The sequence below is a fragment of the Pseudomyrmex gracilis genome, unplaced genomic scaffold, assembly GCF_002006095.1.
Source record: "Pseudomyrmex gracilis isolate BER0280 unplaced genomic scaffold, ASM200609v1 scaffold_10, whole genome shotgun sequence".
Classification (NCBI taxonomy): domain Eukaryota; kingdom Metazoa; phylum Arthropoda; class Insecta; order Hymenoptera; family Formicidae; genus Pseudomyrmex; species Pseudomyrmex gracilis.
This window is the reverse complement of record NW_018020594.1, coordinates 287,411-307,987: the sequence shown is the minus strand read 5'-3', so window position 1 is coordinate 307,987 and position 20,577 is coordinate 287,411. Positions and strand designations below refer to the sequence as shown.

Below are 20,577 nucleotides of genomic sequence, written 5' to 3'. Positions count from 1 at the left end.
AAATTTTCAGTTTTAATTAAACCTGAAGAAAGATGTGCGGTGGATTTCTACCAACTGCAACTCTCTTACTTTCTCCTTCTTCTCACGAACATGAATTAAGACTTAATTAAAGTCGTTCTTTGATATGTTAATTCCTTCGCAAATATGTGCGTTACTCTCTTTCTTCGTGAAAATTAAAATTTTCTTGGTATACACATTTCTTACACCGATTTGTTACTGGTGTGCGAAAAGCGTAACTTGCCAACAAAATAATCAGATTAAATAATCAAGAGAAGTCTTATAGTAATAAACACGGTGATATCTCGTTAAACGAAGGAGAACATCGATTAACAGTGTGTAGCAGATAGATTTTTTCTGATCTATAAATTAGTTCATGAAAGTAATTAAGGAACAATTGTAGGTGAACGCGCGACAAGAGCGATCTCTCACTGCGACTATCAAAACAGATTGTAAATCATTGTTTTGTTGTAGTGAGAGACTTTTTCTTACCAGATTTCTTAACGAGAAACTATTGTAAAATAAAATAACAGATGCAGAGCGACAACTCTGAATATTTTTCTGAGTAAAAAAGTAATCGGCAAGATTCCTTGATACGTCAAACTTTAATACTTAGATTTCATAACTTTTTTCACTCAATTAGAAGGAAATAGCACTGTCTCGGATGTCAAGAAGGGAACATATTGATGATAAGAGAGGATAGAAAACTTTGTTGTTCTATTTTAATATTATCATTGTTTGTATTTTTATTTCAATAAAGGAGGCCCTGGTTTTGTGTTTTCAAACGATATGATACGATTAAATATGTACATCAAATTTATTCTGTCACGAGCAGATATATATACAAATAGACGTCCGGGAGGTGACTAACTATGTTCCTTTGTTCTCTACGAGTTCTCGCTTACAGACCGCGGAGGTTGATCAGCTTCACTTGTCAATAAGTTGATTATAAGTATTTGTCAAATATATTCTATACAAAATATAGAGTAAGTAAATTTATTAATTTAATAATAAGTACATTAGGATCTCTAATAAAAAGACAATCTTTTTCAACAGAAAATTTTTGTATGTATATATATATATATATATATATATATATATCACATCTAATTGTAAAATAAATCAATCGCAGCGAAGATTTTAAAAGATTGAAAAAAAAAAAAAAATCTAAAAACAAAAACATACAAAAATCTAAAGAAATCTCCGAATTTTAACATTCAGAAAATGTCAACTAATCTTACGATTTTGCACATATCGCGCGCGAGAAGTGAATCTTATATCAATTTGTTTATTTTACAAGATCGGAAGAGAGTGAGAATCCTCCTCCGCGCGCTCTCTCTCTCTCTCTCTCTTTCTGGAATTTACATACCACGATGGCATTTAGATAATATGCACAATCCTTTCGCCTTAACGTATTAATACTGCAGAATATTGTTTATGTCAAAATTCACTTTTCTCGCCTCCTCGTGTGTGTATGTCTCTTTTATTCTATATTCTACAAGAGAGATATTTCGCTAGTTCCCATCGATCGACGATCCGCGATCGTCGTCGGATTCGTGAGCGCCGCCGATCCAAGATCTTTTATTAAAAAAGACCGACCGACTTCCGGTTTTTTTTTTTACGTTTAACGTCTGACATTACGTTTAACGTGTTTCTTACGTCTGACGTTCATTCAAACGCGCGTGTATTCTCCTATACGAAGACTTTTGAGCGCAACCTGCCTCGAGTTGCGAGGAAATATTCGGCCGACAAGCACGATCTCGAAAACGCATCCAAGAAAACTCGATCTTTTATCTTCGCTATATCAAAAATCTAATGATCTTCTCAAGATACGCAGGTAACAAACAATAATTCTCAATATAATCGTTTTAACAGCAAGATTAATAATTATTGGTAATGAGATTACAAGTAGTTTCTATTATAGAATTTCGATTCAAGTATATTTACAACTCTTTCGAAGTTATTCACATCATATATATCTTTACGGCAATATATATATATATATATTTTTTTTTTTCTTCTCAGACGCTTCGAAAAAAGTTAATGGCAATGCGACCAATTATAATCAAAACCTACCTTCTCTTATCTTCACCTCAAATACACAAAAGTTCGCGCAACGTAATTTCTCTTTCGCCTATTGCACAACGCCGACTTGGAGCGCGCATCGCTCCAACGTTTTCTCGCGATTCGCTCTCGAACGCGTTTTATCGGGATAATAACGTGAGTTAACCACTATAGAAACAAGATCTTTCCTAAGGTTTCTCCTCACACAATCGTCTTTTCTACAAAAATCTCGTGTGCAGCATCGTTCACCGATGTTTTATCAACGGAACGAACTCTCTCGCTCTCGTCGGTCGACATACCGCTCCTCCGCTTGCTGCTCTCAGGCAGTTCTTCGGAAACCGGCCCGAGCGAAGGGCCAGTGCTCGCGCTTCCTCGTCACGCTGCTACGAGCGTGAAGTCGATGTGGTTTGCTGCGACGCGCGCCCTCGACAGATCTTCGGTTAACCTTCAGACCATCTGCAGGCCTTTAGTGATGCTCTCGACGTGTTCCTTGGCCCGCATCCTGAGCGCCTGAATGCTCGTCGTGCGTGGATCGTGGCCCGGTGGACTCGGCGGCGGTGGTTGCACGTGACCGCCAGCACTTATGTTCGCCATGCTGCTAACTAGCGATCCTGCGAACAAAGCAATCCCTACCTCTCGTTGAGCATGTATGATAATAGTAAGTACTTGGTTCACACAAAGCGTTTTGTAACGCGCATTAGTAATGACCATTGGATTGTCTATTGGCTTACACACGCAATCGCGCGGTTTTGTTTATGTTTTTACAAAACGCTTCGTGTGGACCAAGTCTAATTGCAAGTTAACATTGTCAATTGTTTCAATTACCTAAGGCTTTTTTTATATTACAAAAAGTAAAATACATTAGGGAAATTCCAATCTTTTTATATGTGTATGTACACACTGGTTGTTTTTTAATTTTGATATAACAAAACTCGATACGCAAACGCTCGTATCAAAATTGAAAAATGTAATAACTTCAGAATTTTAGAGACGCATCGAGAAACGTAACATGATTTTTAAACATGGATAACACACATATTAACGTAAATGGAACATTTTCTATTCGCGAAAAGAAAGCGGAACGCTTTCATACATACATAAACCTTATTACCTGGAACGGGATTGCCGACGGCGCCGACATTTGGCGGTGACGGCAGTCGCCTCGGTGACGTTAGATAACTGGGATATCCTGTGTGAGGCGCAGCGAGAAAACCGGGAAGCGCGCTGAGCAATCCGGGCGGCGTAAGCCAAGGATCTCCTGGCAGACCCAGAGCCGGACCGGCAACGTTCCTAAAACACAATAATACCTCCGCAATGTTGTACATATTTTCGCTACAAAGATTTATATGCGTGGCATTCGATTCGGCCGTAAAAAAAAAAAAAACAAACCTCATATTAGCAGCGTGATGATATTCGCTCAAGCCCAGTCTGGCGGCTTCCATTTTTTCTTGTCTACGCCATTTGGCCCGTCTGTTCTGAAACCAGACCTGAAACACAAGACGTGAGAGAACAATTTTAGAAAAAAAAAGCGACAAACATACTTATTTGCTCCATGACATGAATTTACAAGATAAATTTTACCGTCTCTTCCGATTGTGGGAGATAAGTGATGATATTAGCCGCGTTTAACATTTTGTGAACTTAATTTCGGAAAATTCATTAAGCGCTCTCTCTCTCTCTCTCTCTCTCTCTCTCTACGATGTTTTACTCGGCGTAAATCGGGAACAATGGCGGCACAAACTCTCATTAGCCGCCGAGATGCGATAATGGTTACGTGTCACTACCGTATACTTGAGGAAAAGGGCGCCCTCCTTTCTTCTCATTCTTCCTCCGATCTCCACGACAGACTCGAGATACCGCTTTTGACTTTGACAAAATATTCGATTTCCATTATGCTATTATTATGTACACGAGAATTTCTTATGCTACGCACTACCGTAATTACAGTCTCTTAGGATTAAACGATGGCAAAAGCTGCTTAACGAGAATTTATTTTAATTACGTGTTTAAAGTATCTGTGTTAAGTTTAAATCGCAATAATACAAACCGAAAAAAAAAATTTTATGATTTGTGGTTGATTAATTTCCCGCGTACATATGCGTTTGCATTAATTATATTTCAAATGTACTATTATATCAATGTCAGAAATATAATTACGGCCGATCTGTAATTGATAGATTACGAACATCCGTTGCATTCCTCGAGTTGACATTGGCACTTACGGTTGACTGTTAGACGAGTTTCACCGTGAGGAAGGGGCGGCACGACTCGCTAGACCGGTCAACTGAGAAAATCTAACCGCGAGTGAACAGCCGGAGCGCGCAAAGCTCCCGAAGTCAGAGCAAAAGTGAGAAAAAGAGAAAGCACACACGAGAAAAGAGAGTCGAAAGGTTTGGTGGAAAATGGAGTTCCTTTTGGCGAGGTGCGATCATGCAGAGGGCGAGAAAAGTGGCTGCCAAGACTTTCTCTCTCTTTTCCGCTCTCTCTCTCTCTCTCTCTCTCTCTCTCTCTATCTCCCTCTCTCTCTTCTCCCTGTCTTTCTCGATCTCTAAAAGGAGGGTTGCAGAAATGTCTTTCTGGGCGGGTCTCCCAGGTCCACCCCTGAGAGTCGGCGTTGGCTAAGAAAAAGGGGGGGCGAGAAGAGGGTCGCAGTGAGAAAGATCGAAGGGTGAAACGGGGGACCACCCTTCCATCGGCATTAAGAGGGTAACGAGCCCGTGGGGCGAAATCGAAAGTGAGAGAGCGACGCGACGCGACGCGACGTGACGCGCGGTTCTCTTCCAAGGTGGACCCCAAAGAAGGGAAGAAACGTCGGAGGGGGCATCCCCCGACGTCTCTCGGTTCGGCCATGTTGATTTCTTTATTGTAACATGGCTGCTGTTGGCAGCTCGCTTAAGTCTATTGCGTTAAGAGCCGATGCTATCGGTCTCGGCTTATGAATTATTCAAGTCCTCGTCGAGACGCGACGGCTATAAGGCCCACCGGGTACCGTCCGTGACCAATTATACACACGGCGCGGCGGCGAGAACGAGGCCGAGATCCATCGGCGCGATCGATGAATCTCGCTTTTTGCTTCGGCAGGCTTAACGCCTGTTACGGATAAGTAACGCTGAGCAATCGAGTCCACCTCCTTTACAGTAGCTAGCAAATAATGATTATCATCGTTCGTAAGATATATTGACTTTGGTTTCTTTTAAGATGATATACACGACTAATAAATAAAATGTATTATATAGCAAAAAATTTGATACAACAAAATTTTCATAAAAAATCAATCTTATAATTAATATTATAATCAATCTTATAAAATTCGTAACTCACACGCAAACTTAGTTTATTAATGAGCGTTAATACGTCGCGAATACGTTTATTAATGAGCGTTATCAAAATTTCTTCGCGCTTCCGAAAGAATCGGCGAGGAGGGAAAAGCATCGCGTTCGGATAACAAGCGACTAGTAAATTGAATGTTATCGTTGGGAATGAGTGGCGGTGAATCGTTAGAAAAGTAGAGAGAGAGAGAGAGAGAGAGAGAGAAAGAGAGAGACAGTGGAGAACGCGGAAACGAAGTGAAACGAAGACGGGGTTAAACGTCGGAGGCATCAAGGAGGTTTGGAACTCCACGAAAGGCGGGCGGAAAGAAGGCAGGTGAAGGATGCGGAAGGATGGGTATCGAGAGAGCATTCCCGGGCTCATCAGGACGATATTCCGCTCTCGGGGACGAGAAGCAATTTTCTTTCCTGGCTCCGTGGATGAGAAAAGGCTACGGACAAGATGCCACGCCGAAATGATGGGAAAATAAGCGAATTTCCCTTCGTATCTCTCTTGTATATTCTTTTCCATCTCGCTCTCCGTCCTGCTTTCTTCCCCCCTCCGTACTTCGCCTCTTTCTTTCTCTCTTTCTGGAAAACATCGCGTCTTACCACTGTGCTCCGTCTTCGTCTCGTTTGCTCGGGACCGACTCGCGTTTAGTGGCGAAAGCGCGCTCGCGCACGCTCCTCTCGCGGAAATATAAAGAACAGGGCTAACGCGGCTTAATCTTTTTAGGTCGTAAATTTATTAGAGCAGGTACTTCCACCTTTTTTCCGTCCTCACTCTTCTTCGCTCTACGTCCTTCTTCTTATCCTCTTTCTTTCTTTCTTCCTTTTACCTTCCCTCTTCCTGGCCGGCCCCGACCAGGCCGGCGACTCGCGACGATCCTCGGCAATGATATTGCGAAGGTAAACTCGCTTAGACGGTTTAAATGCAAGAAAATTGAAATAAAATGGAAGTAATTCCGAGATTAAAATTGGACGTCGCTCCGTTGTCGCTGTGAAGCGGCGACACTTTTTAGAACTCCCTCTCTCCTCTCGCCCTCATTCGATGTTCCGCTTGCTCCTTAGCGCGTCAGTAATTGTGATTGTGAGAGATTTTCCATGACGCGGAGGAGAGGAAGGAAAGGAGAAGACTCTCGGAGTGACGTCGGAGTTGTATAATTCGCAAGATTTCGCTGAAAGGTCGGATGAGACGGCTAATTATCATTATCGCGTTAATGCGCGAACGTAAATGTAAGGGAACAACAGACTTTCGCATAGCGAAATCGCCGCGTCCGACGTAATCGGAGAAGAATGGATAATATACGTGCGTCTAATTTATTTAGAGAGGATATCAAAATTTTAATTAACATACATTATTGCAGAGATAACGCATGCGCACAATATCTCTCTAACTCAGAATGAAATAAAAATGAAATCGTGGAAAATCTTCCATATTATGTTTTTTATCTTGAAGCATTTTGCGTCAAATAATATTTTTTATTCAATAAACTATTACGCAAGTGTTTCGCGCACTGACACACTTACACGTTTTTCTTGTTTTTTTTTTTTTTTTTTCACCATACACATTCTACGTATCAGTGCGCACTGTGAAAATATGATGTTTAACATGCAAAAGCAATGTAAATGTGTATAGACGATGTGTTTCCGGTGACTGCGCTACAACGGCTTTCGATCTCTTTGCTAACATACGGTGACGAGCACTCAACGAGAGCAAGAAGCATATCGCGCCGAAAATCACTCCCGAACTCTATTTATCGTTTTTTTTTCTTTTTACACTCCACACGCGCGCGCGCGCGCGCACGCACGCAGGCACGCACGCACGCACGTACGAACGATCATGCCTCTCATTTCTCTCCGTGTCTCTTTCTTTCTCTGTCGCTCCGATGGAAACACATCGTTCCGGGACGATGGTCGCTTTATACTCGACGGCGGCTCTCGTCGAATTCGGATTAGCGCCGGCAAAAAGGTATTCGAAGTGCTCACGCCACGTCGAGTTCATTGTTGCCGACCGGAGTATTAACAGATTTCGACCATTGTTTGCTACGCTGGTGGCCTGCGCGAGGCCTTTAAAAGAGTCGCGGATGCGAAGGTGCCGCGCGCGTTACGTCGCGATACCGTCGTCGGTTTCCAGGAGATGAAATTGTTTTTTTTTTTCAAATACAATAGAAATCTGACGTTTTGGAAATTTTTATTCAACATTTTGCGGGACAGAATCGAGGTATGATTGAATCGACAAAAAAAAACTATAACGTGCGAGTCAATTTTCGTGAAAAAAAGTGATCTCTATGTAAAGCTTTTTACGCAATTCTATGTTTCTTTAATAATAATAATTTATTTATGGTTAATTAATAAAAATGTTCGAAACGAAAGTTTAGCAAATATATCCGTGCGAGTAGCAATGTGTACACAGTAATCGTCGATGTTAATCGGCTCGGTCCAAAAGAGGCTAATACAATATCGCCGCTAATCCGTGGGCAAGAAAAAAAAAACGGCGGAGGTTATTTTTCTTCCGGGTGTATTACAAGTCTATCAAAGCCCCGTCGTCGGTACACTACGACGACGTGGAGAGAAGGGAAGTGAAAGGGAAACGGGCTGCGCGAGAGAGAGAAGGAAGAGAAGACACGTTTCGAATATAAGCCTAGATTCCGGTCCAGGGTACCGCGGTATGCATAGAGAAGGGAGATGTTTGGAGAGGGTTGGAGTCTATTATTCACCGCGCTTTTTATGCCCCTCATCCTCCTTTCCCGTACTATTTCCCCGTTCTCTGCTTCAAGCCCTGTCAAACTGTCGGCCAAATTCAATCCTATGCAGTCGTTCTCATTTCGCTCTTATTCCAAGTTCAAGCGCGAACTCACTCGTACGCACTGCGGCTAAACATCGGCGTTAATTGTCGATGCAACATCATAAAACGCATAGTCTTTATGATTGTTTCAACATTAAGAAAAAAAAACAACCAATAACGCGAGCTTTAGGTTAGCAAATATCTCTTAAGTGAGACAAACAATTTGTTCTTATTTGTCTAGTGACGGCGATACGTTTCCGAATGTGTTTGTTAAATTAAATTACAACGATTGGACAGATCGAGAATTGCAACTTGCGCATTTTATTCGAAGACACATCGAGTATATTTATTCCTGCGAGCGACAGAGAATTTCTGGTGAGCACCGCTGGCGGCGTCCTCCAATAAAGCCACCCCTGTCGTTGCGTGTAATCACCCTTAAACACTCCAACGCCCCGGTCTAACCCCGCCGTACTGCGATACAATACTAATGTGCTACAAATAACATCCCAAACACGAGGCGATTTCACTTTTACAATGCGACTAAACGGCTCCTCCGTAACACCGTTCACGGATCCGCCACGGATCGTCCGTTTGTTGTTTTCTAGTGGATCGTCGTACAATGATTTTGCTCAAGAAAGCCCTTGGATCGCGACGAGAGCTTTTTGTCACGAAGTCATGGAAATCTCAACAGTTTTGTAAACACAATTCTGTACTAGAAACACGCTTCTCTTATCAAAAAATACACATTATTTGTTAATTTAACATCTATAAAACTTGGTTTATTATTTAATGTCTATAAAAAAATTAATAGTGTCGAAACTAATCTAAAATGAATAATGTCTACTAATCTAAAATTAATGTCTAAAAGTTTTGTAAACACAGTTCTGTACAAAAAAAAGACAGTTCTTTTATAAAAAAATATACATTACTTTCTAATTTAACATTTATAATTATCTAATTTCATATCTAAATAAAAGTTGATTGTTAATTATTTAATATCTATAAAAAAATTAATAGTATCTATAAAAAAAATAATATAATTAAACGTGAGAAAAATAAAAAGACAAATTATCATTACATCGCGTTATATTAAGTTAATAAACAATTAATCAAAATCTTGATATATTTTTATAGACACGTATTTCTTCGATTCAGCAACAAAATTGAAGCCATTCTAAAATCACAATTACACAAACCACAGCACGTCATCCTGCTGTCCTTGTTAGTCACGACGCACAATACGCTCGAGAACAACGTTCTCGAGGCAGTGTGCGATTAGAAAGGGTGGTGTGAATGAGAAGTCGCGTAGAAATTCGACAAATTAGCCGTATGGTCCGCGTATTTTGACACCGTGCCCACATTGTCTGGCCCGCGCGCGCACGACTCTTGTGTATTTTATCGCTGTAAACTCGCTCTCGCGACCGGCCGAAATCGGCTTCAAGTGAATATAATGCATCCTTTGTGCAGGAAGCTATTTACCAGACAATATGTTTGCACCGAAACGAATGGCCTTCGAATGGATTTCTTCACGTATGTGCGCGCGCTTTTGTCACGAGCGCGCGTTGCGAGAAGAAATTTTCCAAAATTTGCCGATCAAACGACTTTGGACTTTTTTTGTGTTTCCACATTTTCCAACACTTTACACCAAAATATCTATATATGATGATTTTTCAATTCCTTAGAATTATTATTTTTTTTATTTGTGTACCTCTTTTTCTCTCTCTTAGAAGTTGTTTTTTTTTTGTTTTGTTGTCAAAGGTTGTGTCTCTCAAATGAGATTACGAGATTACGATCTAGCGGGGGGAGAAACATTTAGTTAACTTTGGTTACCGTTAACACGTTACCGACGTTGGGAGGAAATTGGACTCTCGAAAGAGAGAGAGAGAGGGAGAGAGAAAGAGAGAACTGGATCACGCCGCGCGCGCGCGCGTATTTAACGCCATTAAGTCGCGTCTGTGCGCTCGCGAAATTACGCTGCGTCGTGCATCCAGTAGCAATGCCATCGTTTCCGAGGTTGTCTTCCGCAACACAATCCCCGTAAACCGTGCCGCAATTATGACTGCTCGTTTATGGAGAGACACTCGTCAGAGAGTCCGGACAGTGCGCCACTCTTTCAGTGAATCCATTTTCAGCCCGACGAAATTAACATAAACGTTCTTTATTGAAAAGTACAGGTTAAACGTAATGACTGTTACAGTTCGACGCTTTACTTGTTTTTTTTTTCTCAATGCTTTTGCGAGGACACGTTTGAAAAATATACCGCGGTAAAGATGAGTTCTTAAAAAAGAGCGAGGAAGAGAGAACAAAATTTTGACGGTGAAAAAAAAATACGAGAAATACATACTCGGAGGGAGAGAGAGAGAGAGAGAGAAAGAGAGAGAGAGAAAGAGAGAGAGAGAACATACACTTCGTTTTCGTAAGTGCGCGCTCGCGCTGCACGTGAAAATCCGTCGCCGCGATGTAATAACTCTAATAACTCGTAATAAAGCCCGGGTGGAGTCGTATTAGCGTCAGGAGCACGCGTGGGCGCACAAAGGGCGGCCGCCCTCGACAAACACTGTGACTTTTGATGATTATTAACTTCATGGGCCAGCCACGGTCGAGCGGGAGATGGGTACGCAGAAGAGAAGACCGATGGAGAGAGGGATGAAAGAAGACCGAGGATGGGGAGGAGACGAAGGGTGTAGGCCGTAGACAGTAATCTGTTGCCCCGGAGGCTTTTCTGGTCCCGGTTCAAGCCTCCCCTCTTTCTCCGTCTCTCTTTAGCCCTTCCTTCCACCACTCGCGTGTCCGCCCTTCGTGGCTCTTCGCTTGTACTTCCAACCCTCCCGTCCCCCGCCGACCGTCTATCCGCGACGCCTGGGAACCAAATTAATAGTTGGTTCTGCCTGGATATATCTCGAATTCGGTGTATTCCCTGGTGAGACTGACCCCCGAGCTTCCCTTCCCTTTCTTCCTTCCTTCCTTCTCTCTGTATGTACATCGCGCGTGGGCATATGTGTGTGTGTGTGTGTGTGTATGTATGTGCGTTTGTCGGTCTCTTCTCCGGCTGCGTTTGACATCGGTTACTCGTTAAAGGGCCGCGAGATGCCTCGATAAAGCGGGAGCTCTTTCCTAGTCGAATGGCTTTAATCAAACGGGATTTGGAAATTGATAATTGGCACGATCTCTCTCTCTCTCTCTCTCTCTCTCTCTCTCTCTCTCTCTCTTCGTCCAGTGGTTGGTTCGAGAGAAAACTTTCAATCGGCTGCTTCACCGTTAGCAGGTGTTTCCGAGTCTTGCGCATTGCCAAGACTCGCGCGGCACGTTTACACAGCTCAGATTCAATTTACTTCGTCCTTTCTAATGTAGCAAATAAATTACTTACACAACGGAATAAGAGGTTTCGTCATTTGCGTGCAAAAACAAAATTATTTCTAATCGTCGTCTATTAATGCCTGATCCAATGAGAAAAACTATTCTTTCGGAGATTTCTTTCTATGTTCTTCGCTTCAAAATTTACGTTGCGAATGAATGTCTTGCACTGAGATAATTAACGAGTCTGAAAATTCAGCGAAACTTTTTTCCAGTTTTTTCCGTTCTCTTTCTATTTATTTTTTTCTCTCAAAATTAATAATAAAAATCTCATGTCACATACATTTAATTTCCTAACGATGAACAAAGATGAGCAAAACGACACACACACACGATTCGAGGATTTAGAAAACGAACGCGTTTATCCGTCGGACAATTCGTCGGCGTCTTCACGTGAACTCGGTAGTTTAGTGTTACTAATCCCTCTTGGCTATTACAAATCGTGCACGCGTGTGTATCGGAGATACCTCGCGCGGCACCGACAAGAGAGAGACCCTGCGAGAAAGAAAGAGCGATCTTCTTCTACGACTCGAAATTTCGAACTGCTGAAACGGATATATTTTCACGTAGTGACATTCATCCCCGCCGGCTCGCCCGGGCCTTGCCTTTGTAAGGGATCCCGCCACGGTTGCATTCTGCATCTATGCGCATGCAGGCAGCGGCGAGAAATCCGATCTCAGAGCAACGTGGAAAAAAAGAGAAACCAGCCAATAAGGTTCCGGAGGGGAGAAAGGCACACAGGGATGGAGGAGAGAGAGCGCTCGCCGGCTTCGAAGGTACTTCGGGTGGAACTGAATACGTTTGTACCTGAACCCGCGACAATGGCTGCCGTAATTCGATTACAAGGACCGCCAGCTAATTGTTAATTGCCGGCCTCAGGACCGAGAGAGCGCCGACAATGGCTTCATAATGTTATACGCGATATTAAAACGAGCAGGCACGTACCGTGTGTCCTACATGGAAGCTCCTCCGCCCACTTTGTGACACAGAAAGAGCCGGCGAGGTTTGGTTTAAGGAGGTCCCATTCCGTGGGAAATTCTCTTTGCTAGTGCCTAGTCTTATTAGTTCTCAATTAATCCCGCGTTCGCGTTCGCGAAAGAGAAGAAGATTGTTTTTAGATTGTCTAAAATTTGTAAAAAATAATCTGAAGTCAAACAATTGCACAGCAACGACGTGGTATCATCTCGTCGTTCTCGACGAGCGATTCCCACTCGTTGTTTTAATCATCGCTCCGGTAATTTACGCGAACAAATGGCACATAGACCCGACGTGCTTTTCTATCCAGACACTTTTCGTGCTTGTCGATGATAGGTACGGCGCGTGTACCCTTAGTGTTTAACAGCTAATCTGCCAAATGAAGTGTTTTTGTGTTTGAGCACAACACTTCGTCTCAATAGAGGAGCAAAACCGCCCTCGGGAAAAGGGTTGCTCCGACATGATTGATGCTCGAGGGAGCAGAGTCTCTCCAACCCTTTTTAGTCAAGCGCTAAACGGAGTGCTTAATTGAGCCACAGACCTCAGAACCTTGGACAGCTAATCTCCCGAAGACATCTACGCGGGAACGGTGGACTCCGTCTCTACCACGCCGTCGACCGAAGGTTCACCCTTATTTGCTGCGAACGTTTTAAGTTTTTTGACCGAGAAAGAGAGAGAGAAAGCTGAAGCATCGAAATGTTATTTGATTTCGCCGAACATTTACGTTGAATCGCTAAAACTTTTAGCTTCTTTTTCTCGCGGCAAAGTAACTTTTTGCGATGAAAAAAGAAACTTTGATGAGAACGTGAGATTTGATATTTTATACGTTTTTTTTCCGCGTTCGCGAAGATTTTTCCATTTTCAATCTCAGCTTCCACGTTAATTGCTATTTAATTCTGACTATATCCCCAGATAGATTTTTCATCGCAAGTTCCCACCCCGAATTGAAACCCGCCCTTCGTTTTAGGCCGCAACGAGGTGGTGTGTGCGCGTCCGCGTGCTGCATACGAGCGCGTGTGTGTATGCGAGGAACGAAAGGACGAACACTGGCCCGTAATGGAGTTTCCAAATATTCGGGGAGCCCTCGCTCAATTTCGAACAATTTGCATTTAGGGTGAAGTGCAATTAATAGAAGCGGGGTGTTGTCCCGCGCCATTCCACGCCTATTAACACTATATTCGCGGGAGTTTAGCATATCGAGGGTGCAATATTGAGTTACGCGACAGTAATTATAATACTCGTTAGACGGCGCTGCGAGAGAGCTTCGTCCTTCCCGCTTGTCTGCTCGCGGTCCGCAAGATCGAAGAACAACACAGTTCCCCCTTCTTGACACTTTCAAGTTCCTGACACATTCATTTCCGGAAAATTCACGAAGAAAATTTCTATCCCATTGCCTTGCTAATTTTAACTATTAGAAAAAAAAGTTATCTTTTTTATCGTTTTTCTTTTTTTTTTTTTAGCTCTCGAATTCTGAACAAATTCGCGCACAATAGATCTACGCAATTTCGCTCTGTCCGCTTCGGAAGCCAATCGCGCCACGTCTGATTTATTCTCACGCGTTTGTCACGGTGACTCGATTACTCGAGATCGCTCGCGCGCGACGTTTCCACTGTGACGCGCTCTTTTCTCCTCCATCTCTTCCTCTTCTTCTCCACGTACGTATTTTCTCCGTTTCCTCTTTTCGGCGTCCCGCACGTGAAGGAACGTGCCTATCCCTTTATCTTTTTTTTTTCTCTTCTCGCGGGGCGCCCTTCGTCGCGCGCGAGACCAGGTGTCGTCGCTCCCACGATCTTTGCTATTTCCCGCCGGGCCATTTTCCCCGCTCGCGAGCTTTTCGCGCCTAGCGCCGGGCCATTATCTTATTTTCCGCCTGGAAACATCGCACCCACAAGAAAAACGATCCGGGTAGGGAGGAGGAGGACGGGCGATGGAAGGGCGGCCATCGGGAGATCAGGGAAGTGCTCTCACGTAATAACATTTGTATCCGCGAGCGCCTTTTCCTCACTGATATCGAGCCGAGCGTTTTATCCTGGCTAACGCGAGAAACCACCCCTGACTCATCGCCGCGCCACTGAATTCCCCGTGTCGGAATTAGAAAGAGCGTTATTGGTGCCATTATCGTTGGGCGAGCAAGTGAGTTTCCCGTCGGCGTGCAAGATAAGGGGCTGATAAAAGGGCGGATATATTGCCTGCAACCTGCGTTTGCTCGTTGATACGATTACAGAGATAAACAATTAGATAGCTTACAATTTCATTCAACGATCTCTGTATAACTCTTTTTTTTCTTATTTACTTTTTATATATTGATCTTTTGCGCAATTCAAAAATTATAAATTTAAAACAATTATTTAACATTATTGTAATAATATTATTATTAGAAAAATAAGCTCCAAAACTGAAGTTAAAAATTAAAATTAGAAATTAACTCAGAAGTTAGAGTCCACCGTTGAATGTTGAAGATAAAAGTCCACCTCGTTCAACGGTGGACTATAGCTTCCATGCTTTATTTTAACTTCTAACATATTACTATATTTTAGGCGCACACACAATCTTGATATAAAACTTTTTGAATATTTTATTAATCAAACGACAACTAGGTCAAAGGTAGGTAAATTACGACTGTGTGTTTAAATCACCTATGACAAACTCGCGCGCGCGCGCACTTGATATATGTACACTACATCAAGAATGGAACAATATTTATTCAGTTACAGTGTGATATGTTTGGAGATCATTGGCGGCTGCTCGGCTGAGTTTACGCGAACATTAGTTTGATTTATGTGTGCGGCCGGCAACAGATTCAGGTGCCATTAGTCGACCGTGACCTCGTGCGAGAATTCTCACCGCGTGCTGCGTGGCATAAACAGGTTTACGTGCCCATGTATGAGTATTAATATCGCGGCAATGCTCACGGGGTCTCGGTTGGTTGACTGCGATGGGGGAGTACGTGAGAATCGTGGCCCCCGCGCTAAACTCGTGAAGGATTACTTAATCCGCGCTTGCAAGAGCCCACGCAAAACCGCAATACGGAGAAAATTCGACGATCTGCAACATTCAGAGAACGAAAATAAAGAGGAATCGATTAATATTATTATGTAATAAACACAGTTTGACGCGCGTTGAAACATGTCGCCAGAAACAAATGCGATAATAGAAGTAGAAATGTAATTAATACTTTTTATTTACGGCCCCCGCCGTTTTTGTAAATAAATTTGTGTACGCGTGTATCGAATGTAAAATTAAGGAGCAGCGGTTTTTTTTCCGCGCGAGATCTCGCTGACATTCGTCGAATAGTATAACAGTTTCATACAGTGATCAGCACATTTGTTTTGTCATGCGACCCTTTTTTTTTTTTTTTCCAGCGCGTCGGCGTGTACGTTGTTAACGTCAGCGGAGCCGATAAACTCACCACGCGGAAAAAGCGCGAGCAAATACAAATTATTACTCGATTTTGCGAGCGCGGAGCGACAAAAAGTTTTAATTTTCATGAGGTGACATTTAACGTTGGAAAAAAGTATAAATAAATGAGCGATCCGCCTGTCAATTTTTTAATTCCCTTCCGCTCCCACGTTCGCGGCGTTCGCGTTGCATGCGCAATTGCGCCACGTCGCGTCGCGTTGCGTCGCGCAGAGAAATTCGCGGCAGTAGCCATGGTTACACCCGTTTCGCCGACGGGTTGGGCGGAGGCGGCGTGCGTGACTAATTTGACACCCCGTAGATATAGGTGCGCCCCAGACAGTCACCTGCGATTCGTGCCGGGCTCGTGTCAGCGCTAACGATCACGATTCGGCCTCCTCTCCCTCCTAATAATCCCGAATTAAACGCTCCGATAAGCGTTTTCGCTATCGACCGGCCGGAGAAAAAGGATGCCGCCGAATCTCTCCGCGAGATTCCGGTAGCCGAATGCGAACAACACAATCAGTTGTGCGACAACCTTTTAGATGCTGTTGCATCAAACGCTAAAGCAATCTATGCATGAAATCGCGAATTTTGAAAGTAAAGTGTAAAATAAGAAAGAGAAAGAATATTTATTTGCGAAGAGAACTGTTTCTTTATCAATTAATTAGTTAACGTAATAAAAATTTTCCAGGTAAAATATATTTGTATTACAATATTATTAGGATTATGTGTATAATAACTGCAACACACGTAAGGGATAGCAAGTTTGTGTATATAAATAGCAATTACATCGTTAATCTGTGCGTAATGGAAACACACGTTTCGAAATCGTTGTTTACGTCAAGTGCGATTTAATATTCGCGACGGTAAATAATTTGTTTGTCAGGCGTTTAGTGCAGATGTACGAATGCATACGTCTTCGGGCGAGGTTTCCATGCCGACGTCCCGGTAAATAATGTTAAACAGCGCCGCGTGAAGGGGTATATTCTATCTGCACCCCTTTATTACACCAACATTGCCTCGCCGCCGTGGTATCATTTTTCTGCCGCGAGAAACCCCTCGTCGCGTTGTAACCCGTGCGAGGAGCTCTGTGTGGTCACCGTTTTTGAAATATGAAGAATGCTCGGAATAATATAGACTTAAACAAAGAGAGGCAAATTTTCGAGATATATATATATATATATATATATATATATATATATAAAAAGAAAGTTTTACTCGAAAGTAGAATTTCCCGTTTTTTTTTTTTTATCGTAACGAGAACAACGGTCGTTCCGACAGTGTGAAAACTATCGGTGCGGAGTTAACCGGCGAATAGCAACGTCGAAGAAACATATATCGATAATATTCGCGCAACATGTGTGTGTGTGTGTGTGTGTTGATAAAATACATAGCGTGCGGCCCGACACGGTCCGAATTTCCTTCCGGATAACACAGAAAAGTACGGAAGATCGCTTTTTTAATTGCGCTTTTGAAAGCTTTTTAGAAGGCAATCCCGATATCAACTTCGACCTCTCCTCGCCACGGCAACGCCACAGTTTCGCCGCGTCCCGCCGAATCGTTTTAAATTCTTCCGCGCCGTTGTGTGGGGGACCATCGAAAAAAATTGTAATCGAATTGGAGTATTTTTCCAATTGGCAATCGTCGAGCGGCCGGACATGGAACGATGGGCATCCGACCGCGTACTCTCCGCTCAGTCTCTCGCTTTATTCACCTCCCTCCCTCGCGTCGCGACCCACCTCCTCCTTCCCTCCCTCCCTCCTCTCCTCTCTCTCTCTCTCTCTCTCTCTTTCTCTTCACCGCGCTCAGTACCGAATTAGTTGGCCTACCGCGAAAAATCAATCTCCCCGTTTTTTTCCGCCTGCCCAGTAGATTCGACGACAACACCACCGTCGATTCCACTGTCCGCAGTCAAAGAGAAAATTTACAGGCACTGTCAACTCAATCGTACGACATATCGTCGGCGCTTTTCAAAGTGGTTTGTAAGGTTCACGTGAATTTTTGGATATCTATTGTTCATCATTTAAAATGTTGTTTTACTTTAATTCTCGATATTAATCCATTGTTATATACAAAGTTAGATACTATATAAACTTCCCTTTACCTTCAAACTTTCTTAACGGACGTCAAAATAAAAAAAAAACAAAAAAAACAAAAAAAAACTAATTGAAAGAAAGAAGAAACAAAAGGAAAGTAACATTTCTCTATTAATAAAACTTGTTAAAATCAGGCCGCAAATTGTTCTTTACAACTTCCAAGTTGCGGCCGGGGACCATAAAGCGGATATCATATTTATCAAAACGCATGCACAACACAAATTACTCGTCGAAATAAAGTCGACAGCGGCACGCGAGGTAATAATTCGCCGGTGAGAGCTTGTGCCACCGAAGTGCAATCGACTCTATGCGACGGAAACAGAATTCCGTTCTCATTGAAAATGCCGCAACGAATACGGCAGAAAGAGAGAGGATTTTTACGATACCGTGACTCCGAACAGTTCCAAGCAGTTCGCAAACAAGATCCCAATTCTAAAGTTGATTCGAAATAAAATGAAATAACACGCGCAATTGCATAAAAAGAAAAATACGAGAGAAAAAACAACATTTTGAATTTATAAATTTTCCAACATCAATCAAGATTTTTAACTATTACCTGCCTGGTGCGCTTATCGCGCACCAGGATCCGTCATTGCTGGTTCGCGCATTACGTGACAAACTTTTAAAAGGTCTCTGCAGGTGTGCTTCCTGCCGGGCTTAATTCCGGTAAGTGTTTCCACCGAAACGCTCGGGCCCCCGGTATCGATTTCGGGCAAGTCGCCCGGCAAATCGCCGAATTAGTCGGCTATCGTTTATTTTTTCGACGTGGCTCTCTCCCGCGCGATCGCGTGACAGGCGAATAATGCGCGCACACTCTCTCTTTCTTTCACTTTTTTTCTCTGTCTCTTTCTCTCTCGCCCCCCCCTCCCTCCCTGACAATGGGTCTATAATAATATAATAGATCGACCGTGTAGTTTCGCTGGCGTTTTGGCACACACGGAAACCGATAAAAAGCGGGACTCGAAACGGAAATGACTTTTAGTGCTACGGTGAAATTAGATTATCATCAAAAGAGGATGCATTAGATATCGCACGACTAAAAAAGAACGAACAATTCCAGCATGTGAATATTAACGTGTCAAAGGAAGAAAATATCGTGGAAATACAGTGGATATTAATTTACGTCTCTTTACTTCAACGTGTGGCATCGTAACACAGTTCTGCAAAATTGACGTCACATACGGACCATTAATCCAAAAGCTCGATAGTTAATTCCGCGCGCAAATGTTGACTGTTTTATCATTATTTTATTACAAGTTTTTAGATTTAAAAAACCAAAATGTTGAGATGTATCAAGAATAAGGTTGACTTGAATTATTGTGCATCTCTCATCAAACTTTTTACGCAAATAATTTATTTGCAGAAGATGCCAAACGACACGGTAAACGTGAAACGAAGAGAAAAAAGCGCAGGATTTCGAAATAAAAAATTTTTTTTTATCGCTGTGTGCGATATACATAGAAACGGAAAGGGCTCGTGAAAATACGCGGGGGATTCGCGGAGCTTGTCGGGCGCATCGGCAGTTGAAGAATCGAAGCTACAAAACGGTTAGTAATTTACGAGCGAGGCTCGCTCGTAAATCTAACCGAGTGAAGTTGCATTACCCAATTCCATTTATCTCTTTGAAAAGATGCGGCTCCCCGTATGATTCCCGAGCTTTTATTCCCTTTTACATTTTCTGCAATCTATTTTTCGATTTGGTACGCAAACAAACATTACGCGCGATTTAAAGCTAAACCATTTGACCATTAATTGATTCGGGCGAAATATATTTTCGTCACAGCGTATAAAATAATGTACTTTTAACGAACAACAAACAGTAGGTGTTTAAAACCCGTGCATGTTACATTCTTTTAAAATTGCCGTCCTTGTTTCAGCACGTAAAATTGAAATAAAAACAGGTCCTGTTATATAAATTCTGCAAAAATATTTGGTAACTGTCGCGACGTGCGCACGTAACAATAATTGTTATTACAGTTTCATTATACGGCGCGTGTGATATTACAACCAAACAGTTTACAGAGAGTAGATGTGTGCGTATTTGTTTGTGTGTGTGTGTGTGTGTGTATGTGCGTACACTCTCATGAGTTAATGAACTTTTTTTCTATTTATTATATCGCGTACAGTCCAGAGAGAAATGACATTTTAATCGATGACCTAAGATTATATGTATATGTATATATGTATATGTAGGGGATTCAGCTCGATCTTAATTGCGCCAAGCGTAAACGCAATTGCGCGTATATAAGCGATAATTGCCTCGACTGCGAACACGATGTTACGCGCGCGCGAGAGCCCGCGCGCCGAATCGGGAAAAGCTGGAAAACGTGCGGCGCTTTTCCGATGACAATCAGACCGCAGCGACCGCCGACGGAATCCCGTCCGCGTTCCGCCACGCCCAATAAAAGCCTCCCTCTCTGTTCTCCTCGTTTCCCACCCCCGCGGCCCATCCATCCCTTCGAAACCATCTCGTCGAGCGGCCTAATAAATCCGACAGACGGGATTGGCGTGCGCTATCAATTAAAAATGATGAAACCGAACGGCGCGCGGCGCAAGCGGAGCGGATAGAAACAGAGAGCGCCGCGCGCTGCATCTC

The 20,577-nt window shown here is 42.9% G+C and overlaps 1 protein-coding gene across 1 annotated transcript in view; it reads right to left on the bottom strand.

The window, feature by feature from the left end:
• Positions 1 to 1,156: 1,156 nt before the first annotated feature.
• Positions 1,157 to 20,577, bottom strand: part of LOC109862527 (retinal homeobox protein Rx1-like) — a 38,620-nt gene continuing 19,199 nt past the window's right edge. Inside the window, exons 3-5 of the mRNA XM_020442600.1 lie at positions 3,451 to 3,548; positions 3,173 to 3,351; positions 1,157 to 2,672 (exon numbers count right to left, since the gene is read on the bottom strand). Of these exons, the coding sequence (XP_020298189.1) occupies positions 2,509 to 2,672; positions 3,173 to 3,351; positions 3,451 to 3,548 (441 nt within the window). The 3' untranslated portion in view covers positions 1,157 to 2,508. The remainder of the gene's footprint in view (positions 2,673 to 3,172; positions 3,352 to 3,450; positions 3,549 to 20,577) is intronic.